The sequence below is a fragment of the Apodemus sylvaticus genome, chromosome 16 (assembly GCF_947179515.1).
Source record: "Apodemus sylvaticus chromosome 16, mApoSyl1.1, whole genome shotgun sequence".
Classification (NCBI taxonomy): domain Eukaryota; kingdom Metazoa; phylum Chordata; class Mammalia; order Rodentia; family Muridae; genus Apodemus; species Apodemus sylvaticus.
Window position 1 is genome coordinate 9,079,072 of NC_067487.1, and position 20,848 is coordinate 9,099,919.

General features: G+C 44.7%; 1 protein-coding gene across 1 annotated transcript in view; it reads left to right on the top strand.

Moving 5' to 3' along the window:
- Nucleotides 1-20,848, top strand: part of Adcy2 (adenylate cyclase 2) — a 381,296-nt gene that overhangs the window by 247,575 nt on the left and 112,873 nt on the right. The window contains exon 5 of the mRNA XM_052159930.1: nucleotides 20,021-20,169. Within this exon, the coding sequence (XP_052015890.1) occupies nucleotides 20,021-20,169 (149 nt within the window). The remainder of the gene's footprint in view (nucleotides 1-20,020; nucleotides 20,170-20,848) is intronic.

Below are 20,848 nucleotides of genomic sequence, written 5' to 3' on the forward strand. Positions count from 1 at the left end.
GCATTTATCTTGTTCATATCCTTATGGCTACTGACAAATTGAACCATTATTATTGACCATTAAATAGATTTGATAACCACTAGGAATCACAAAGAATATATAAAGGAGGGCTAGAGAGATAGCTCAGTGGTTAAGAGCACTGATTGCTCTTCCAGAGGTCCTGAGTTCAAATCCCAGCAACCAAATGGTGGCTCACAACCATCTGTAACGAGATCCGATGCCCTCTTCTGGTATGTCTGAAGACAGCCACAGTGTACTTATAATAAATAAATAAATAAACAAACAAACAAACACACACACACAACTTTTTAAAAAAGATAATATAAAGGAAATGCACCATTTCTGCCTGTCATTGAACAACTGGGAGAACCAGGGTAGGTGTACTAGGTAGCATGAAGGTAAATGTCACATGGGCACTGTTGATTACAAGCCTGACTCTCTACAGAGCAAAGAGTGATGAGTGGAGTCACGCTCCTCAAGAGGGAAAACCGTGTGCCTGTTGTGACTGACACATTCAGAAACCCTTTATGATAAGCACTATCCTAAAATCGTTTTTTAAATTTTTTTATTAGATATTTGCTTTATTTACATTTCAAATGTTAACCCCTTTCCACATTACCCTACCGAAAACCCCCTATCCCATCTCCCCCCTGCTCGCCCCCCCCCCAAATTTCCTGACTTGCATTCCCCTATTCTGGGGAATTGAGCCTTCACAAGACCAATGGCCTCTCCTCTCACGGATGTCTGAAATGGTCATCCTCTGCTACATATGTAGCTGACTACTCTATGTGTAGTCTTTGGTTGGTGGGTTAGTCCCTAGGAGCTCTAGGGGTACTGGTTGGTACATGTTATTGTTCCCCCTGAAGAACTGAAAACCTCTTCAGCTCCTTGGGTCCTCTCTCTAGCTGCTCCAATGGGAACTCTATTCTCATTCTATTGGTTGGCTGTGAGCCATGGGTGTTTTGATCCACTTTCCAATAAGGATCAACGTATCCACACTTTGGTCTTCCTTCATCTTGAGCTTCATGTGGTCTAGTATTCTGAGATTTGGGGCTAATATTCACTTATCAGCATATGCATACCATGTGTGTTCTTTTGTGACTGGGTTACCTCACTCTGGATGATAGTTTCTAGCGCCATCCATTTGCCTAAGAATTTCATAAATTCGTTGTTATAAACAATGTTTCTTTAAATGACACGGCAAACCTCTAGTAAGGACTCTTTTGGTCCCCTAGCTGTGGAGGTCAAGCATAGATCTGAAAAAAACATCAATAGGGATTTGTAAAATCCTTTTAATTCCTATAGATTCATGCCTAAATAATCTTACAATGAGTGTAAAGTGAGTCACTCCATGTGTGGGCAATGGATTAATTTTACACTCTATCTTGCTTTTTAAAACAATGACTTGCCAGGTGTGAGGTTTCCATAAGAGCAAATGGTAGAGAGTAACATTAACATTCCTGTGAGACCCAGCCCTTTTGTGTCTTATCCTGCACAATGTAAGCTCAGCCCAGAGCCAGGGGTCAGAGGAACGTTCGGATGAATCTGTGAGCATAGAGTTAGAAACAAGAGGAACTCACAGAATCAAATTGGAGTCCAAAGTAACTCAACCAGCACTTGAAGCTGTAGTTTCTGAGCTCCTGGGATCCCTCAAGAAGTAAAACTGCCAGACACACTGCAGAAACAACCGCCCTTGACTCCAACTCCATTTGGGACCATGAATATTGGCAGAATGCAAAATGTGGAGAATGAGGTGGCCAGATTCTTTTACACTCTCGGGTCTGTGAGGGCTTGTGACTGACTTGCTTTGACAAATGGGAAGTGACAGTGTGCAGTTCTACAGCAGCATGGGGATGTGCCAGTCACCCCTCACTTCTGAGAATACTGCCTTGAGACAGCAGAGGCCCACACAGCCTAGGGAAGGACACATGGCCAAACTTGGAAAACAGAACCAAAGCGTCTCAGATTGCCAAAAGCAACTGCCACACAGACTTACAACTAGAGCCTAGGGCATGGCCAGGACTTTGACTGAACCCAGTCGTCTGGTTTAGCCACAACCAAATCAGAACCTGCCCCACACCTGCCCCTCCTTCCCACATCATTAGGATGAAGGTCGCTGTGTTTTCTAACCTACTATTTTTAGGTGATTATTTTTGCAGCACTAGCTGAAGAAAACACATTCCCAAATGAAAACAGGTTTGCACTCAGCCAGGGTGGTGCATAGTGTGAAAACTCACACACTGCTCCCTCAGAAACCACTGCACAGAAGTCAACATTTTATCTAATTTCAGCCCAGCACACATCAAGTCAGTCCTTTTAAAATCTTTGCTCTGATTGAGAGATATTTTGCTTGGCATGAGAATTGCCAAGCTTCTATATTATGCTAGTGAAGTTATTCAAAGTAATCAATAAAATATGGGTTTTAATTGAATTTTCCCACTAGCCGTGTCTTCCATTCCAAGGCTGATCTGAATTTTTGTTTCCTGGCAGAAATTTTGCCTTCCTTTTGCTTTGGCAGGCTTCTGTTCATACGTTATTCATTCTCCACTCCACCCCTCCACTCTGCATTCTGGGCTGTGCTCGCTCCATCCTGTCAGCAGCTGGAGTCAGCCACAGGAGGAGCCTCGGCCTGAGTGGTTTGCATGGGTGTTCGGGTTTGGACCTGCAGAAGCAATGGGCTAATGCTACTTCTTCAGCTCTGAAAACATCGGAAATAAGAAGCCCTTCGGGGCGATGTTTAAAAAACTATCAAATCTTCACAGGTCTGTAGTTCCCCCAAAATCTGTGCATCCCTAACAACTAACATAATATACAACACAAATGTTTAAATGTGTGAGTGTGAATATGCCCATATGTTCATGAAGCCTACAGACATGTACAGAATGTACAGACATGTACAGAATATGTCCTCCGTAATTTCTTCTTTAGAGAAAATCAGATGGTTTCAAGATTGACCAGAAATGAAAGTCAAAATGTATTCCAGTTTTTGTTGGCATATTTAAGAATATCTTCTCATCTTCTCCTGACACTCAACAGCAAAAGTCCAGAATTGACTATGGAAATTTACTTCAATAGCCCTCAGCCCTCAAGGACTCTGAGGGTCTGGAAGGTGCTACACTTTACATGCTGCCTTCTTGAGAAGTGACAGAGCACAGGCCAGGCTGTTCTCCTAAGATCCGTCATTAAAGAATTAGACAATGTAATGAGCACACTGGAAACTCTGTTCCAAGTGTCCCAAGGCCTTTTGTCCTTCATTCATTCACGCATCCTTTACTGAATTCATTCAGCAAATACTCTCTCTCCCCCAGCTGTAGGCAGGTACCTAGGTTTCCTTGTACCTAGGCAAGTGTTACACTGCTGGGAGAACAGCAGCCAACAGCTGGATGGCATTCTGGGCCTGGTTCATGCCAACTCTGTTGTTAACTATACCAGGATGTCAGCATAGTTGAAAAAAATACTCTCTCTTTCCCACATCAAGCTCTGGGATCTCTGTTTTATGCTGGGCACACAATAGTGAACGTACACAGTCTGAATGGATGTATACCAGATATAAATATATATATGACGGCAGTGGGATTGAATGACCATGGTTAGGGTGAACACTGGATCTCAAAGAAGTTGGGCATGGGGAAAAATGTGGAATGAGGGAATAAAGGTATTGCAAGCCTGTCTGAAAATTTGTTTTAAAATTGCTGAAACCAAGGAAGGTGGGTGGGAACAACCTGAAGGCGCCAGTCATCCAGGGCCCACAGGAAGGATGCTCTCAGCAGCAGACTTAGGTAGCACGTAACCCATAAGATCTGAAAGGAAGAAAGGGGGAGGGGAGGCACGGACGGGGCATATGTGTTTTCCCAGACATCAGAAGCATCCAGAGCTGGTGCCCAGCCAGGCTCGGCTCACAGTCTACCAGGTAGAATTGTTTTCTTTGGGGCCTGAATTTTTGATCAGTGTTAATATTACTGGATTGTAACATCTCCCTTTTAGTTGTCAGATGATACAGAAGACATTGGGGTTTTTTTAATCCCAGTACTTGGGAGGCAGAGAGAGGCAGGCTGATTTCTGAGTTCGGGCCAGCCTGGTCTACAGAGTGAGTTCTAGTACAAAAAAGATTTATTAAGAAAATAATTCAAGAGTGGACTCAAAAGAAAAAGTAAAAGACAATTTTATTAGCATTTAATAGAAAACCCTCAGGGCGGGCAGGCTGTAAAAGCCTCAGCAGTGCAGAAGAAAGAACAAAGCCGCCATGAAGGTCAGACGCGTGCTAGGTGAGAAAGACAGCCCAACCTGTTCGGAGAACACAAACTATCGAGGAGAGCATTCTGGGAAAGGGGAAGAGAGACGTGACATTTTATAAGCTTCACAGTCGGGCCCCTAAGCAAAAGCACAGGGTCTGCTATTCTGTGAAGGAAAAGTACACTATCTCGTTAAAGAACCAAGTATTCCGCCCGTCTTTTCAAACAAGGCTTAAGGTGAGCCACCTTCCTAGGGGTGATTCCTTGGCCAGTGATGGGCGTAGGCCAACTCTGGACAGAGATTCTGTTCTCTTAATCAGATAGAATTTCCTCATAATGAGCTTTTATTCCTATTTCTAGCATCAAGAACTTGTGTTCTGGGCAACAGACAAGTAGTGAGATGTGCCAAGCCAAATCCCCTCCTGCGTGATCTGGGTGATCCGAACTCAGGTCTTCTCATCTACTGAGAACCCACCCCAGGCTGCCTCGTTTGTCAGATTTGTTGAGCTCGCTCTGAGCCATGCTTTTTTTCCCTTGTCAGGAAAAGGGGCGTTGTGAGGCCCGAGCAAGCATGGCTGCTTTGAGCTAACAGACGGTGTGAGGCTCTCCAAAGACAGAACTATCGGTGAAACTTAGACGCAGTGTTCCTGAGAGTCGCCTGCGCTCTGATGCTGTCAATGTGTTTTCTAAAGACAAACCTATAAACCGTGAGAAATACCCCGTGTGTGGACCATGCAAATAGGTCAGTGTGTGCATTCAGACAGCCCACAATAGAATAGCCTTAAAATAAAAACCTAAGGAATGGCTACCCTCTTTCTGTTTTTTAGTTTTTGTTTTTGTTTTGGCTGAGATGGATCTGCCTGAGTCGTCCCTTGCATCTGTTTTCTAAGGAATCACAGGACCCAGCCTAATGGCACAGAGTGGATCCCCACATAGCTGCAACCCCTCTTTTCTCATTTATTACTCTTCCCCTGAAAACTTCTTATTGTGCGGGGGGGGGGGGGGGGGGGGGGGGAAGATCCATTTAGTGCCCATGGGGAGAGCCAGTGTTGGAGGACAGCACTGGAAGGCTGATCCAGGAGCACATGTGCAACACTAAATTCTGCTCCCTGAGGACAAGTGCAACACTGGAAGTCTGGTCCCTGAGGACAGGTGCAACACTAAAACCTGCTCCCCGAGGATGGGTGCAACACTAAATTCTGCACCCTGCGGACAGGTGCAGCACTGGAAGTCTGGTCCCTGAGGACAGGTGCAACACTGGAAGCTGTTCCCCGAGGACTGGTACAACATTGGAAACCTGCTTCCATGCTAGGCTGTCTCAGGAGGATGGCATGAGACACCATCTGTGGGGACAGATGAACAAAGTTTTGGAAATGTGCCTCAGTGCAGAAGAGGCCCCACTCACCTCTCGACCAGCAACTCCGTTCTGCATCCATAAAGGAAAATGCACGTACCTGCTTCAGTAGCTATCCACGTGCTCATGAGTGGAGCATGACTCTCTCTTCCAGAACCCCCTTCTTTCCAAAGAAATCGATGTTTTTAAAAAAAAAATTTTAATCTCACATTGACCAGAAAGTGACAGTTATACTCATAGAACAGTGTGATGTTCGAAAACAGGTTTACATTAAGGATGGTGCAGTCTCAGCGCAGAAGGGCTGCTAGCCCGAGCTAGGCTGGGCTGGCTTTCTAGGAAACAACTGGAGATGGAAATGGTCCTGAAGTTGCTGGTTCTCACTCAGAAGTAGCTTTGCTCAGTGTAGTGTTGTCTCTGAGTTCAGCATACTTTATGGAAATTTCCATCTCCCAAAGATGGGCAGGTCTCTATCTAAGGGTGTGTCGGCCACTCCTGTGCCCACTCCTGCTGCTGTCTTCTGGATACCGCCTAGAAGCACTTAACCACTCACCGTTGCTGTAAATTCAGAGAGTAAGTTGTGATGATGTCTCAGTTCTTCATTCTCCTCTTGCTAGAATGGGACAGGCAGCAATGTCTGCTTCACTGGACTGAGGGGAGAATTAGATGCTTACAAAGCTCTTGGACCTGTAAGTGGTCCATGGAAAGCCTCTGTAAAAGATGCTGAATGGAGGAAAGAATCAAGAGTACAGATATTGTCCTCAAGATATGGATCAGAAATTCACCAGGAGCTACAGGGCTGGTTCCTGTGAAAATAGTAGTCTTTTCTTCAATCAACTATTGCAGATATCTGCTGAGTGAATTCACAGCTCACACACTGTTTTGAGCTGTGTGTGTGTGTGTGTGTGTTCACATGTGTGTGTTCACACGTGTGTGTTCACATGTGTGTGTTCACATGTGTGTGAATGCATTGTGAATGCCAGTGCACATCTGTGTGGGAGCCCAAGGTTGGTATCCAGTATCTTCCTTCATCTCTTTTCCCCTAACATTTTGAGGCGGGGTCTCTTCGTGAATCTGGAGTTTGACGTTTATGTTTGCCTGGCTAGCCAGGTTGTTTCAGGGATGCCTTGTCTCTGCATCAAGCACTGTAGAAGTACAGACACCTACACTCCCTCCTGGCTTTCGTGAGGGTTCCAGGGATCTGAACTCTGACCCTCACGCTCATGTGGGAAGTAGTTTAGCTACTGAGTTATCTCCCCTGCTCTCACAGACATTTGTAAAGACAATGGCTAGTCCTACCTAGGAGTCTCCTTCTGAGCTCCGTTCTGCTCTGCCCCTTCCCTGGCTTTGCGCTCCCAGACTTGGCAGAGTGGCCCACCGTACACAAGAATCTAAGATTCCTAAGGATGTAAAGATAGGCACCGTGGTCTCGCAGGGGAGTAGACAATGTACTCTACTGGAAGATGCTGGTGGTCCCTGTCTGTGTTTCTCATGGGGCTCTCCTGAGCACGGGGTGGATGCATTGTGCTCTCTACATTCTGAACGATGGTGGTCGAGGCTGGCTGATGACAGTCCTATTCCGTGATTTTTCCTGGGGAGCTATGAACAAGTATCTGTCACCTCAAACACAGTACAGATGACATAGCAGAGATGATTTCTCCCCAGTGTAGCTTAGGGAACTAATGAATTTATTAGAGCTACTTACAGGAATCTAGGTGAGGCTTACAGGAGCATGAGTGACTCAAAGGCAGATGGATTTCAGAAACACCAACCTCTTGATGACTAAAAAAAAAAGCTACAACCTTACATCTCCCTGCACAACTTTCGGCCAGCTGGGCCTCTATGAGAATCTCCTCCCCCAGCCATTACTGTTGCTTACATAGCTTGGAGTCAGGGCCTTGTAAATTTTGAAATTTTGTTTCCTTTCTGAGTCCTGTAAGGTTCACTTACTTCCTAGGACTTTTGAGTTTCCCTCTTTTAAGAAGTAATGCTTCAATAGATGGAAAAGAACTCTTGACCACCCAGTTCCCTTGTTTTCTGTGTGAGTTAATACTTGCTGAGAGAAAACAGTCACTAAAAAACAGAATATAGGATGACACCTGAGATCAGGTATGTTTGGCTAAATTCCCGTGAGTACAGCTTTTATTTGGAGCAGATCTTTGAGAAACGATTCTTGCTTTTTAGTGTGATGGAAGAAATAAAGATTAGTACAGTCATCACCTCTATGCTTGATGGAACCCATGAAGTTAATAGAGCTGAACTTCAAGGTCACTGGAAGGCTGTGACTTCCTAAGAGGCTGGCAACTTCGATGAGTCTCAACTTCTGCTGTAAGTGAGGAAAAGAGAAAACTCAGAATCTCAGAGAGGTGCATCCCAGAGATTCCACCTTGACGTCACACTTACAGGGGAGAGGTTACCTACATGACCATGTACCTAAAATCCACCAAGTTGTGGGAAATATTGAGAAAGTTGGACCCACCAACTCTCTGCGGGTTCTGGTCATGCTCCTGAGCTCCTGCCACTGCCAACTCTCTGGAGCAGCTGGTCTCTAGGCCTGCAAACTCTCCAGCCATGCGGGGCCATCTCACTCAGCGGTCTCTCTGTTAGCCATCTCTCCTGCAGGGAACCCCGAGTTAACTCCCCAATTCCTAGCTCCACCTCTCCTTTCCTGTCCACTCACAGGCCCTTCCACTGCCCTAATGTGATTGGACATGAAAAATCATGCAACAGAACAGCTGTATGTAAACTTTATATCTAAATTACATGGGTTGGTGGACACAAATTTTTCAGTGTTACAAGCATTTCTATAGCTAGAATATAGTATAGTGGAATTGTCCTCACATCAAAGTAATCACCAAGAACCATGATCTCTCACTTGTACACGTTAGGCCTAGGTGGGTTAGCATTCTATGCCATGCATAGGTTGTAAACCACATATAGCTTACAAACTCACTATAATACCAACAGCCCTCAAGAGGAAGCAGAAAAAGGTACAGTGAGCCTGCTGGTCCCAGATGCTACACATAGAAGGACCAATGTTGTGGTTAATTTTTATTGCTAACCTGCAGAGTATAGAATCCCCTAATAGACACTCTAGTATGGCCATTATGTTCCTAAATTGGATTAATGGGTAAAAAGACTCAGCCTGAGAGGTGGGGAAGAGGCGGCGGCGGCGGCGGCGGTAGCAGTGGCTGCTCCAGCTGAAGGGCCATCAGCGGTGGAACCAAGGCGACACAGGGTCCAGTTAGGCCCTGCGCCCACGACCACTGACCTTCGCTGACCAGCCGGGCGGCAAGCAACTGCGGTTCTGCGGAGCCTTTCGCTGCACGGAAGCCACTTCAGAACTCGGCTGCCCGCCAGTCAGGAGAGACTCACCGCCATCTTGATCCCGGGCTCCAGAGATCGGTCAGACTGAGGTACACAAACATAATCCTAGGCCCAACACCGCAGGGGTCTGAGCCAGACGGGCGTTGGCCTGCACCCAGGCCCTGGGCTGTTCGAGTGGCCATTGGGGTGCCAACCCAGCCAGGAGTTTTTTTTTTTTTTTTGCCCCGGCCGGTGCACGCGCCGCCATTTTGCCTACAGGAGCCAGAGTGCTCGGGAGGGCAGAGACTGCTAACAAGCGTAGCCTGAGGCTAACAAAACGGGGGTCTAGGCCCCAAAAGGCACAGGACTGACCCCAAGAACTGGGCGGCTTGGTGGGCCATCTGTGTGGCAACCCGCCCAGGAGGTTATTAGCACAACAGACTCTCCCGGTGCTTTCGGGGAGCGCGGACGCGCACGCCCGCCATCCGGGTCACCTGGCGGACCCAAATAACAGACATAGCCCTAGGGGAACTTTGCTCGGACCTTGGCCTCCCAGGCGTTTGCCTGGACTCAGGGCCCAGGCGACAAGGCTAACCTAGTGTGCGCCAGCCCGGTTGGGGAAATCGGCTGCCCAGCGGAGTGAGCGGAGCACAGGGGAGGTCACAGCAACATTCACCTTCGGAGCTCCCTGGGGGTGCACACGGGTTCCACCTGGTCCACAGACACAATCTGGGGCAAGGCCTCAGGCAGAAGCCCCCAGCTCAACTCTCTCCGCTTCAGATCAGCCTGGGTGGCCGCCACATCTCCAGGTCCCTCAAGAGGCTAGTGGGGGCTTCCGGGCGGCCAGCTGGGAGAAGTCAGTGTGCTCCAATAAATCCTGCGGGCCCCAGCGGGAGCCTTCAGGTGCCTGCTTCGGGATCTGAACAGCCTGGACAACAGCACCCTGTCTATAGGCAGTGCAGAGTGTAAGCTGTGCACCAGAGGCCAACGGGGAAGGGGCAGCTTGCACTGGTGAGTCCAGCACTGACAAGACCAAGTAACACCAGTGAGAGCTAGATGGCAAAAGGCAAACGCAGAAACGTCACTAACAGAAATCAAGGCAATATGGCAACATCTGAACCAAATTCTCCTCTACCAGCAAGTCCTGGATACCCCATCACACCAGTAAAACAAGATTTGGATTTAAAATCACTGGTCATGATGCTGGTACAGGAACACATGAAGGACATTCAGGAGAAAATGGATCAAATGTTAGAAGCCCTTGCAAGGGAAACACAAAAATCATTGAAAGAAATCCAGGAGAATACAAAAGCCAACAAGGAGGAAATGCAAAAAACACTTAAAGAAATACAGGAGAACTTTGCTCAACAGGCTGAGGTCATGAAAGACGAAACACAAAAATCTCTTAAAGAAATACAGGAGAACTTTGGTCAACAGGCTGAGCTCATGAAAGAGGAAACACAAAAATCTCTTAAAGAATTACAGGAAAACACAAACATGCAAGGGAAGGAGCTAAGCAAAACCATCCAGGATCTAAAATCAGAAGTAGAAACAACTAAGAAAACTCAAAGGGAGACAACTTTGGAGATAGAAAGCCTTGGGAAGAAATCAGGGGACAGAGATGCAAATATCAACAACAGAATACAAGAGATAGAAGAAAGAATCTCAGATGCTGAAGATTCCATAGAAACCATGGACTCAACAGTTAAAGAAAATGCAAAGTGCAAAAAGCTTGTAACCCAAAATATCCAGGAAATCCAGGACACAATGAGAAGACCAAACCTAAGGATTATAGGCATAGATGAGAGTGAAGATTTACAACTTAAAGGGCCAGCAAATATCTTCAATAAAATTATGGAAGAAAACTTCCCTAACCTAAAGAGAGAGATGCCCATGAATATACAAGAAGCCTACAGAACTCCAAACAGACTGGACCAGAACAGAAATACTTCCCGTCACATAATAATCAAAACACCAAATGTTCTAAACAAAGAAAGAATACTAAAGGCAGTAAGAGAAAAAGGCCAAGTAACATATAAAGGAAGACCTATCAGAATCACAGCAGACTTTTCACCTGAGACTATGAAGGCTAGAAGGTCCTGGGCAGATCGCATGCAGACTCTAAGAGAACACAAATGCCAACCAAAACTACTATATCCAGCAAAACTCTCAATCACCATAGATGGAGAAACTAAGATATTTCACGACAAAACCAAGTTCACCCAATATCTATCCACAAACCCAGCCCTAAAAAGGATAATAGGAGGACAACACCAATACAAGGAGGGAAACTTCACCCTGAAAAAAGCAAGATAGTAACCTTTCATCAAACCCAAAAGAAGTTAAGCAATCAAATTTAAAAAATAACGTCAAAAATGATAGGAAGTAACAATCACTATTCCTTAATATCTCTTAACATCAATGGACTCAATGCCCCAATAAAAAGACACAGACTAACTGACTGGATACGTAAACAGGACCCTACATTTTGCTGCTTACAGGAAACACACCTCAGGGTCAAAGACAAACACTACCTTAGAGTAAAAGGCTGGAAGACAATTTTACAAGCAAATGGTCTCAGGAAACAAGCTGGAGTAGCCATTTTAATATCAGATAAAATTGACTTTCAACCCAAAGTCATCAAAAGAGACTCTGAGGGACACTTCTTGCTGGTCAAAGGAAAAATACAACAAGAAGAACTCTCAATCCTGAACATCTATGCTCCAAATGCAAGGGCACCCTCTTTCATAAAAGAAACTTTATTAAAACTCAAAGCACACATTGCACCTAACACAATAATTGTGGGTGACTTCAACACTGCACTTTCCTCAATGGACCGATCAGGAAAACAGAAACTAAACAAGGACACAATGAAACTAATTGAAGCTTTGGACCAATTAGATTTAACTGATATATATAGAACATTCTATCCTAAAACAAAAGAATATACCTTTTTTTCAGCACCTCATGGTACCTTCTCCAAAATCGACCATATAATTGGTCACAAGACAGACCTCAACAAATATAAAAAGATAGAACTAATCCCATGCCTCCTATCTGATCACTATGGAATAAAAGTGGTCTTCAATAGCAACAGAAACAACAGAAAACCCACATACACGTGGAAATTGAACAATACTCTACTCAATGACACCTTGGTCAAGGAAGAAATAAAGAAAGAAATTAAAGACTTTTTAGAACACAATGAAAATGAAAACACAACATACCCAAATCTATGGGACACAATGAAAGCAGTGCTAAGAGGAAAACTCATAGCCCTGAGTGCCTCCAAAAAGAAAATGGAGAGAGCATACATTACCAACTTAATGACACACCTGAAAGCCCTAGAACAAAAAGAAGCTATTTCACCCAGGAGGAGTAGAAGGCAGGAAATCATCAAACTCAGGGCCGAAATCAATCAAGTAGAAACAAAGAGAACCATACAAAAAATCAACAAAACTAGGAGCTGGTTCTTTGAGAAAATCAACAAGATAGATAAACCCTTAGCCAGACTGACCAAAGGGCACAGAGAAAGTATCCAAATTAACAAACTTAGAAATGAAAAGGGAGACATAACAACGGAAACTGAGGAAATCCAAAAAATCATCAGATCCTACTACAAGAGCCTGTACTCAACACAACTGGAGAATCTGGAGGAAATGGACAATTTCCTTGACAGATACCAAATACCAAAATTAAATCAGGACCAACTAGACCATCTAAACAGTCCCATAAAGCCTAAAGAAATAGAAGGAGTCATAGAAAGTCTTCCAACCAAAAAAAGCACAGGACCAGATGGTTTCAGTGCAGAATTCTACCAGACCTTCAAAGAAGAGTTAACACCAATACTCTTCAAACTATTCCACAAAATAGAAACAGAAGGAACACTACCCAATTCCTTCTACGAAGCCACAATTACGCTGATACCAAAGCCACACAAAGATCCAACAAAGAAAGAGAACTTCAGACCAATTTCCCTTATGAACATCGATGCAAAAATACTCAACAAAATTCTTGCCAACCGAATCCAAGAACACATCAAAACGATCATCCACCATGATCAAGTAGGCTTTATCCCGGGAATGCAGGGTTGGTTCAATATACGGAAATCCATCAATACAATCCACTACATAAACAAACTCAAAGAACAAAACCACATGGTCATTTCATTGGATGCTGAAAAAGCATTTGACAAAATTCAGCATCCTTTCATGCTTAAAGTCTTGGAGAGAACAGGAATTCAAGGCCCATACCTAAACATAGTAAAAGCAATATACAGCAAACCGGTAGCCAGCATCAAACTAAACGGAGAGAAACTTGAAGCAATCCCACTGAAATCAGGGACCAGACAAGGCTGCCCCCTTTCTCCTTATCTTTTCAATATTGTACTTGAGGTACTAGCTCGGGCAATTCGACAACATAAGGAGGTCAAAGGGATACAAATTGGAAAGGAGGAAGTCAAACTATCATTATTTGCAGACGACATGATCGTCTACCTAAGTGACCCAAAGAACTCCACTAGAGAGCTCCTACAGCTGATAAACAACTTCAGCAAAGTGGCAGGTTACAAAATCAACTCAAGCAAATCAGTGGCCTTCCTATACTCAAAGGATAAGCAGGCTGAGAAAGAAATTAGGGAAATGACCCCCTTCACAATAGCCACAAACAGTATAAAGTATCTTGGGGTGACTCTTACCAAACATGCGAAAGATCTGTATAGCAAGAACTTCAAGACTCTGAAGAAGGAAATGGAAGAAGACCTCAAAAAATGGGAAAACCTCCCATGCTCATGGATCGGTAGAATCAATATAGTTAAAATGGCCATTTTGCCTAAAGCACTATACAGATTCAATGCAATACCCATCAAAATCCCAACTCAATTCTTCACAGAGTTAGAAAGAGCAATTATCAAATTCATCTGGAACAACAAAAAACCCAGGATAGCTAAAACTATTCTCAGCAACAAAAGAAAATCTGGGGGAATCAGTATCCCTGACCTCAAGCAATACTACAGAGCAATAGTGTTAAAAACTGCATGGTATTGGTACAGTGACAGGCAGGAGGATCAATGGAACAGGATTGAAGATCCAGAAATGAACCCACACACCTATGGCCACTTGATCCTCGACAAAGAGGCTGAAAACATCCAATGGAAAAAAGATAGCCTTTTCAACAAAGGGTGCTGGTTCAACTGGAGGTCAGCATGCAGAAGAATGCGAATTGATCCATCCTTGTCTCCTTGTACTAAGCTCAAATCCAAATGGATCAAGGACCTCCACATAAAGCCAGACACTCTGAAGCTAATAGAAAAGAAACTGGGGAAGACCCTTGAGGACATCGGTACAGGGAGAAAGTTTCTGAACAGAACACCAATAGCGTATGCTCTAAGAGCAAGAATTGACAAATGGGACCTCATAAGGTTACAGAGTTTCTGTAAGGCAAAGGACACCATCAAGAGGACAGATCGGCAACCAACAAATTGGGAAAAGATCTTCACCAATCCTACATCAGATAGAGGGCTAATATCCAATATATATAAAGAACTCAAGAAGTTAGACTCCAGAAAACCGAACAACCCTATTAAAAAATGGGGTACAGAGTTAAACAAAGAATTCTCACCTGAAGAACTTCGGATGGCGGAGAAGCATCTTAAAAAATGCTCCACTTCATTAGTCATTAGGGAAATGCAAATCAAAACAACCCTAAGATTTCATCTTACACCAGTCAGAATGGCTAAGATTAAAAATTCAGGAGACAGCAGGTGTTGGAGAGGGTGCGGAGAAAGAGGAACACTCCTCCACTGCTGGTGGGGTTGCAAATTGGTACAACCACTCTGGAAAGCAGTCTGGCGGTTCCTCCGAAAACTGGGCACCTCACTTCCAGAAGATCCTGCTATACCACTCCTGGGCATATACCCAGAGGATTCCCCACCATGTAATAAGGATACATGCTCTACTATTTTCATAGCAGCCCTATTTATAATTGCCAGATGCTGGAAAGAACCCAGGTATCCCTCAACAGAAGAGTGGATACAAAAAATGTGGTATATCTACACAATGGAGTACTATTCAGCCATTAGAAACAATGAATTCATGAAATTCTTAGGCAAATGGATGGAGCTAGAGAACATCATACTAAGTGAGGTAACCCAGACTCAAAAGGTGAATCATGGTATGCACTCACTAATAAGTGGTTATTAACCTAGAAAACTGGAATACCCAAAACATAATCCACACATCAAATGAGATACAAGAAGAAAGCAGGAGTGGTCCCTGGTTCTGGAAAGACTCAGTGAAACAGTATTTGGCAAAACCAGAACGGGGAACTGGGAAGGGGTGGGAGGGAGGACAGGGGAAGAGAAGGGGGCTTACGGGACTTTCGGGGAGGGGGGGGCTAGAAAAGGGGAAATCATTTGAAATGTAAATAAATTATATCAAATAAAAAAAAAAGACAAAAAAAAAAAAAAGACTCAGCCTAAATATAGAAGCACCATCCCTTAGGCTGAAGTGTCAGACTGGAACACAAAGAAGCGAGTCCATGAGACGCCAGCACTCATCTCTCTCTGCTCCTGGTGAGGAGAATGTGAGCAGAGCCCTCATACTCTTATTCCCATTTCTCCAGGGGAGTTCAGAACCCGGCGTCCTAACCTACTTGGCAACCCAGACATTATGCTTTGGATTTTATTGACCAGTGTCCAGGAGTATGGTCAAGGCTGACTAGCAGTCATGGCTTGTTGATGGCTTGGTCTTTGGCTAGAAGACCTTGAGAGATGAGTCAACTTCTGTCTGAAGCATTTCACTCCTTGACTCTGTGCTGACTGAGATCTTGATAAGGAAAGAGTCCTCGATACTAATGCTACATTCCATGATGCCCTGACTCTGTGCACTACCCAACCCAAGACCCACCTGTCATCATTTGATGATATGGAGAGAGTCCTTTATGCTGATGTTGAGTTCCATGTTGCCCGGATTCTGCTCACAATCCATGCCAAGACCTGCCTGCTGTCATTCACTGTATGCTGAAACTGAAGCATCCTTGTCCCTGCTCTAGAGAGCATGCACAGCTGCGGCCTTCCCTGGGGACCTCCACTGTCTCCCAGTAAGAACTGAACACCTATCCACCTGATGAGTGATTTCTGAATCCCCCAGAGGCTCTATTTTGGAGAATTGAATTGACAGTTGATGGTAAACAGTTCAAGCTCAGAAATGCCAATTTACTGCCGTCAGTGACTATAGACGTAACTTACAATTTGACTTGACTTTCTTCTCTAACTTCGTTTGGCTAGAGAGCGACGGACAGCGTGTATGTGAGTGATAATTTCATCCTTCCCACCTGTTTTCACAGTGTGATCTCAGAAAAGCTCTCTGGTCATCTCCTTACACATCACAGTGAGTGGGACAGCCACCCACTGTCCAAGTTGGAAAACTTAGATTCTCTGTGAACCACAGCTATCCCAATTTTTCTCCTGTTGTCAGAACAGTTAAATTGAAATGAAATTGTATGTAATCGATTCTCTGTGAACCACAGCTATCCCAATTTTTCTCCCATTGTCAGAACAGTTAAATTGAAATGAAATTGTATGTAATCGTAGCTTTTTAATAAGAAATGAAGCAATATGTGCAAAGAAAAGACTTAATGTTTAGTGACAAGGGGGTATGATTTGCTAGGAGTACACTGATTTTAATTTGGACAGGGTACTCCAGCTCTCTGTACTATGAAGTAAGCATGCCTGCTGTGCTGGATAAAACCTGTTCTTTCACAGTTGCTTTTGGTCATGGTGTTTTGCCATGACCATAATAACCACCTTACCCACACACGGATATGAGTATGCTGGCCATTGCCTGTACAACAGCCCTTCCTTGTCCTTCCTTCTGTAGTTGCTCCAGGAATCTGGGCAAAAGCAATATTATGGTTCAAATCTAAATCTCACTCCGAGGCTCATGGTTGACTGCTTGCAACCTCCCCCGTGGTAGCACTCTTTGAGGAGGTTGTAGAAACTAGGGGAGATAGGGCATACGCCTGGCTAGGTGAGACCAGCCACTGGGAACATCCATGCTAGAGACAAGGGTGTCTCCAGAATGGGAAAAGGTAACTTCTACAAAAATCCCAACACAGTTCTAGGAAGTTCCCGAATCCTGCATGGACACGGACAGGTCTCCTGGTACAGCGGAGCTGGTTTCTATGCAACAAAATTGGAGCTCGGATTCCCGTGCCATCTGTTAATGGCAGCAAACAGGTTGGAACCATCTTCCCCCATCTCAGAGCTGCCTATGCCGCAAACAGTCGCTTTCCATCATAAACAACTATAGCTGTTTTATTAAATGGTAGCCAAATAAACATAAAACAAGATATCAAATACTAAGTATCCAGGGTGGTGGTTTTAATTAACTGATGTGAGGTAACATTTGTGAGGGGCCCATGAGAAGCACCGAGTGACAACAGAAGCAGCAACAGTCATCCTGTGACCAGAACACAACTCCAGGGATAGGCTGGTGATGGGAATCAGTGGAAGCTGCCCCTTCTCTCAGATGTGCAGATTGGCCCTGACTGCATGGTGACGTGTAAGCTAGTGTAAACTAGAGGGAGAGACAGGTAGCTCCCAGCTTTTCAGACCCCAAGTGGGTGTCTTCTAAAGGCCAATGTCTGGGTGGGCCCCAAGCTCTTTTGTGTTGCGGGGCGGTGTCGGATGAGACAAGCTCCACCTCTGCAGGTGCATGCGGGAGTCACCTGTGGCTGGTTCAGTCCTGCTAAAGACTCAGAGTTCCCGATAGCTCCTTTCGGTTGGACAGAGGAGATGCTCTCCTGAATATCCCTCCTGCTCAGCACACTGGCTGGCTGTCCTGATAGGATTCAGTTGCACATAAAATGATGATTAGAAGTAAGAATTCGAAACATTTAAAAATCCAACAATCCAGCATGGATAGGAGAGAGGGGGATGAGGCTTCAACCCTGTGTGAGAGCTATTAGCAGTCAGTAGAGCCCTTCTCTTGAGAGGTGTGGCCTCCTTTGAGTTATCCATGCTCCAGTACATGGCTCTTCAAATGTGCATGAGCAAGCAACAGTAACCAGACGCAAGGGACTAGAAAGAGAAAAGGAAAATGAAGAGCAGAACATGGTAGGGTTTGGGGGAAGATGGAGGGACAGAGTGGAATAGATATAAAAATAATTAGTATACATGTAAGAAATCCTCAAATAACGCATGCAAACTTGAAAATTCGTACGGAAGTATTTTGTGCTCTCTCTGAAAAGAGAATTGGCTTTAGATGTGTGCTTGTTTGCCTGGGTCACTAAGGAGAGAAAGCTCACACAGCTCTTTATCCGGCTTTCATTCTTACTAACTAACAAGCTCGGGTTGGCAGAGCCTTCATCCGCAGAGCCATCACAACATCCTAGTCCCAAGCACTGTACCGCGCTCTAAATCCACGGCGATTTGTTAATACAGCAGAAGAGATGTGTTTGTGTTACGTAACATGTGAATTTTATCTTCTGTATTTCTCAGTCCTTTTTTTAAAAAAGTTGGTCATTTGTCTACCTTTTGGATTTAAAAATAGAGATTATAACTTACATTTGGTTGTTAACTAAGGCTTGGATGGGAACGAAGATCACTACAGTTGATTCTCCATATTTACTCATGCAGGCCGTATCCCTAGGAAAGACTGGCTTTGGTGTACAGCATACTTGGTTATAGAATATGGAGAGAGGGAATGCTGAGGGGCCCCAGGTGAGGATCTGAGTTTGGAGATGGTCTGAGGAAGAAAGATGTGGGACTGGGGTGGGGATGCAGTGCCAGGGACAGCATAAGCTGTCCTGAGACCCTCTGAAGGATGCTTGGGAACCGAAGCCAGTGAGCACAAGTGTTCACTGTCTGAAAAACTGTGGGAAGGAACAAGCTGCGGTGACTGTCCAGGAAGTAGATGGGGAATCTTGGGAAATGAGCAAAGCTTCTAACATTGGCCTTGGAAAGATGGCTCAGTGGTTAAGACTGACTGTTCTTCCAAAGGTCCTGAGTTCAAGTCCCAGCAACCACATGGTGGCTCACAACCATCTGTAAAGGGATCCGATGCCCACTTCTGGTGTGTCTGGAAACAGCTACAGTGTATTCATATACATAAAATAAATCTTGCCGGAGCAAGCAGGGCCTGGGCAAATGGGGCCAGGAAAAATAAAAAATAAAATAAATGGATAAAGACAAATTTGAAGGAAACTCACGTGTTTTGAACTCTGGCTTTTATTAGAAATTCACTTTTACTAAGATCCAACACCGTTGTCATCAGGTCCTGTTCGCCAAGAGCAGAGGGTCCACCCTGCAGTCGTCAGATACCAAAAAATGTCAGCTCTGTGGGCCATAGTGAGAAACTGCATGAAGCATAGGGGAGCCTGCGATTGTCTTAAAAGGAGTAGATTAACATGGAATGATTCGGTTTTGACTTTAAACTTTCCGAGGTTGCCTTCCTGTGATTCTTTTCCCGAAAAATAATTATTCTCCTTCCAGGGTGTGGGAAAACGCCACTCTGACGAAAATAGGTCTACACTGAAGTAAGTGCTGATAGCCCGCTAGTGTTCACTGCCACTGCGTCCACGAATGCAGAAACAAAAACACACAGAAGCTCCTGCATTATGGCGTCTTATGGACAGTGCTTAGCAGACTCTCAGACTTCTAACTCCGTTTCTGAAATAGTTTATAATCACTGGAGGATAGTGGGTGTTTATCATAGAGGAAATGAAATATTGGAAAATATTTACCTTCCTTTTTTTAGGGAGTGAGGAATATTACCTGCCTTTCCCAAGCGCAATAAAGCCTGCGCTTTCTCACGTGTATGAGCAAGACGGTGAAATGAATGTTTTTTATCTCATATTGCCTGTTGGTATTTTGGATTTTTAATATGACTCCTTCTTCCCTATTTCAGAATAAAAATAGATGAATAATATCCTTGGGGAAATAACTATACCTTCTTTTGTTATCCAGGTGAAGAACTCTTATTTAGAACTTAATAAATAAGGATATAATACCATGGCCTGACCTTAGGAAACTTGGTTGTTTTTCTTCAGAGTAGCACTGACGTCCTAACCAGGAGGCCTTTTCCGTGGCCAGTTGAAACAAACATGTCACCCTTTCCTCCCCTCCTTGCAGGAAAGACTGCTGCTTTCCTTGCTGCCGGCTCACATCGCCATGGAGATGAAGGCTGAAATCATTCGGAGGCTGCAGGGCCCCAAAGCAGGACAGATGGAAAACACGAACAACTTCCACAACCTGTATGTCAAACGACACACCAACGTGAGGTAAGGCGCCGGTGCAGGCCTGCAGCACTGGACTCGGTGGTCTTTTCCTGGGAGTCACAGCCTATGATGGTAACTTCCCATCCTTTGATGGTAGAGTGTGGCTCAAATCTCTTACCCTACTGATACCTCTCACGGCCTTCATATTAAACTGATGTAATTTGGTATACTTCATTCATCGGGTGGAGATGTAGATTGTGGGCTTGCTGTCTGTGGTTGATAGGAACAGAGAAAAGGAAGTCTTTTGTCTGAGAAACACCACCACCACCCCACCCCCCACCCCTGCCGCCATGGTCAGACTGCAGTATAATTAGAATGAGCAGCCCTGAGCTTTTTGGACATAGTGGCCAACCCTACCAGATGGGTTTCCTGGAAACAGGACCTCCATAAAGCCAGTGCGTTCCAGGGAGGCTTTGATACTTTGTTTCAGGGTCTGACCAACCAGAGACAAGAGCCACTGGGTGGGGGTGGAGCTGGTATTTTTGTATTTCTCATGACAGTAACTTTTGTCAAGACAGACATTGTAATAGGAATCCCCCAGGGAGTCGTTCCTAGAATTATAGTGCTCAGAAGCCAGCAAGCTAACACTGTGGGAGTTTAGCCAAGATGTATGAACCCTCTATCATCCCAGAATACAGAAGAGGAAGTCTAAGTCCCTTCACTTCAGGCTGGAAAGGAGACT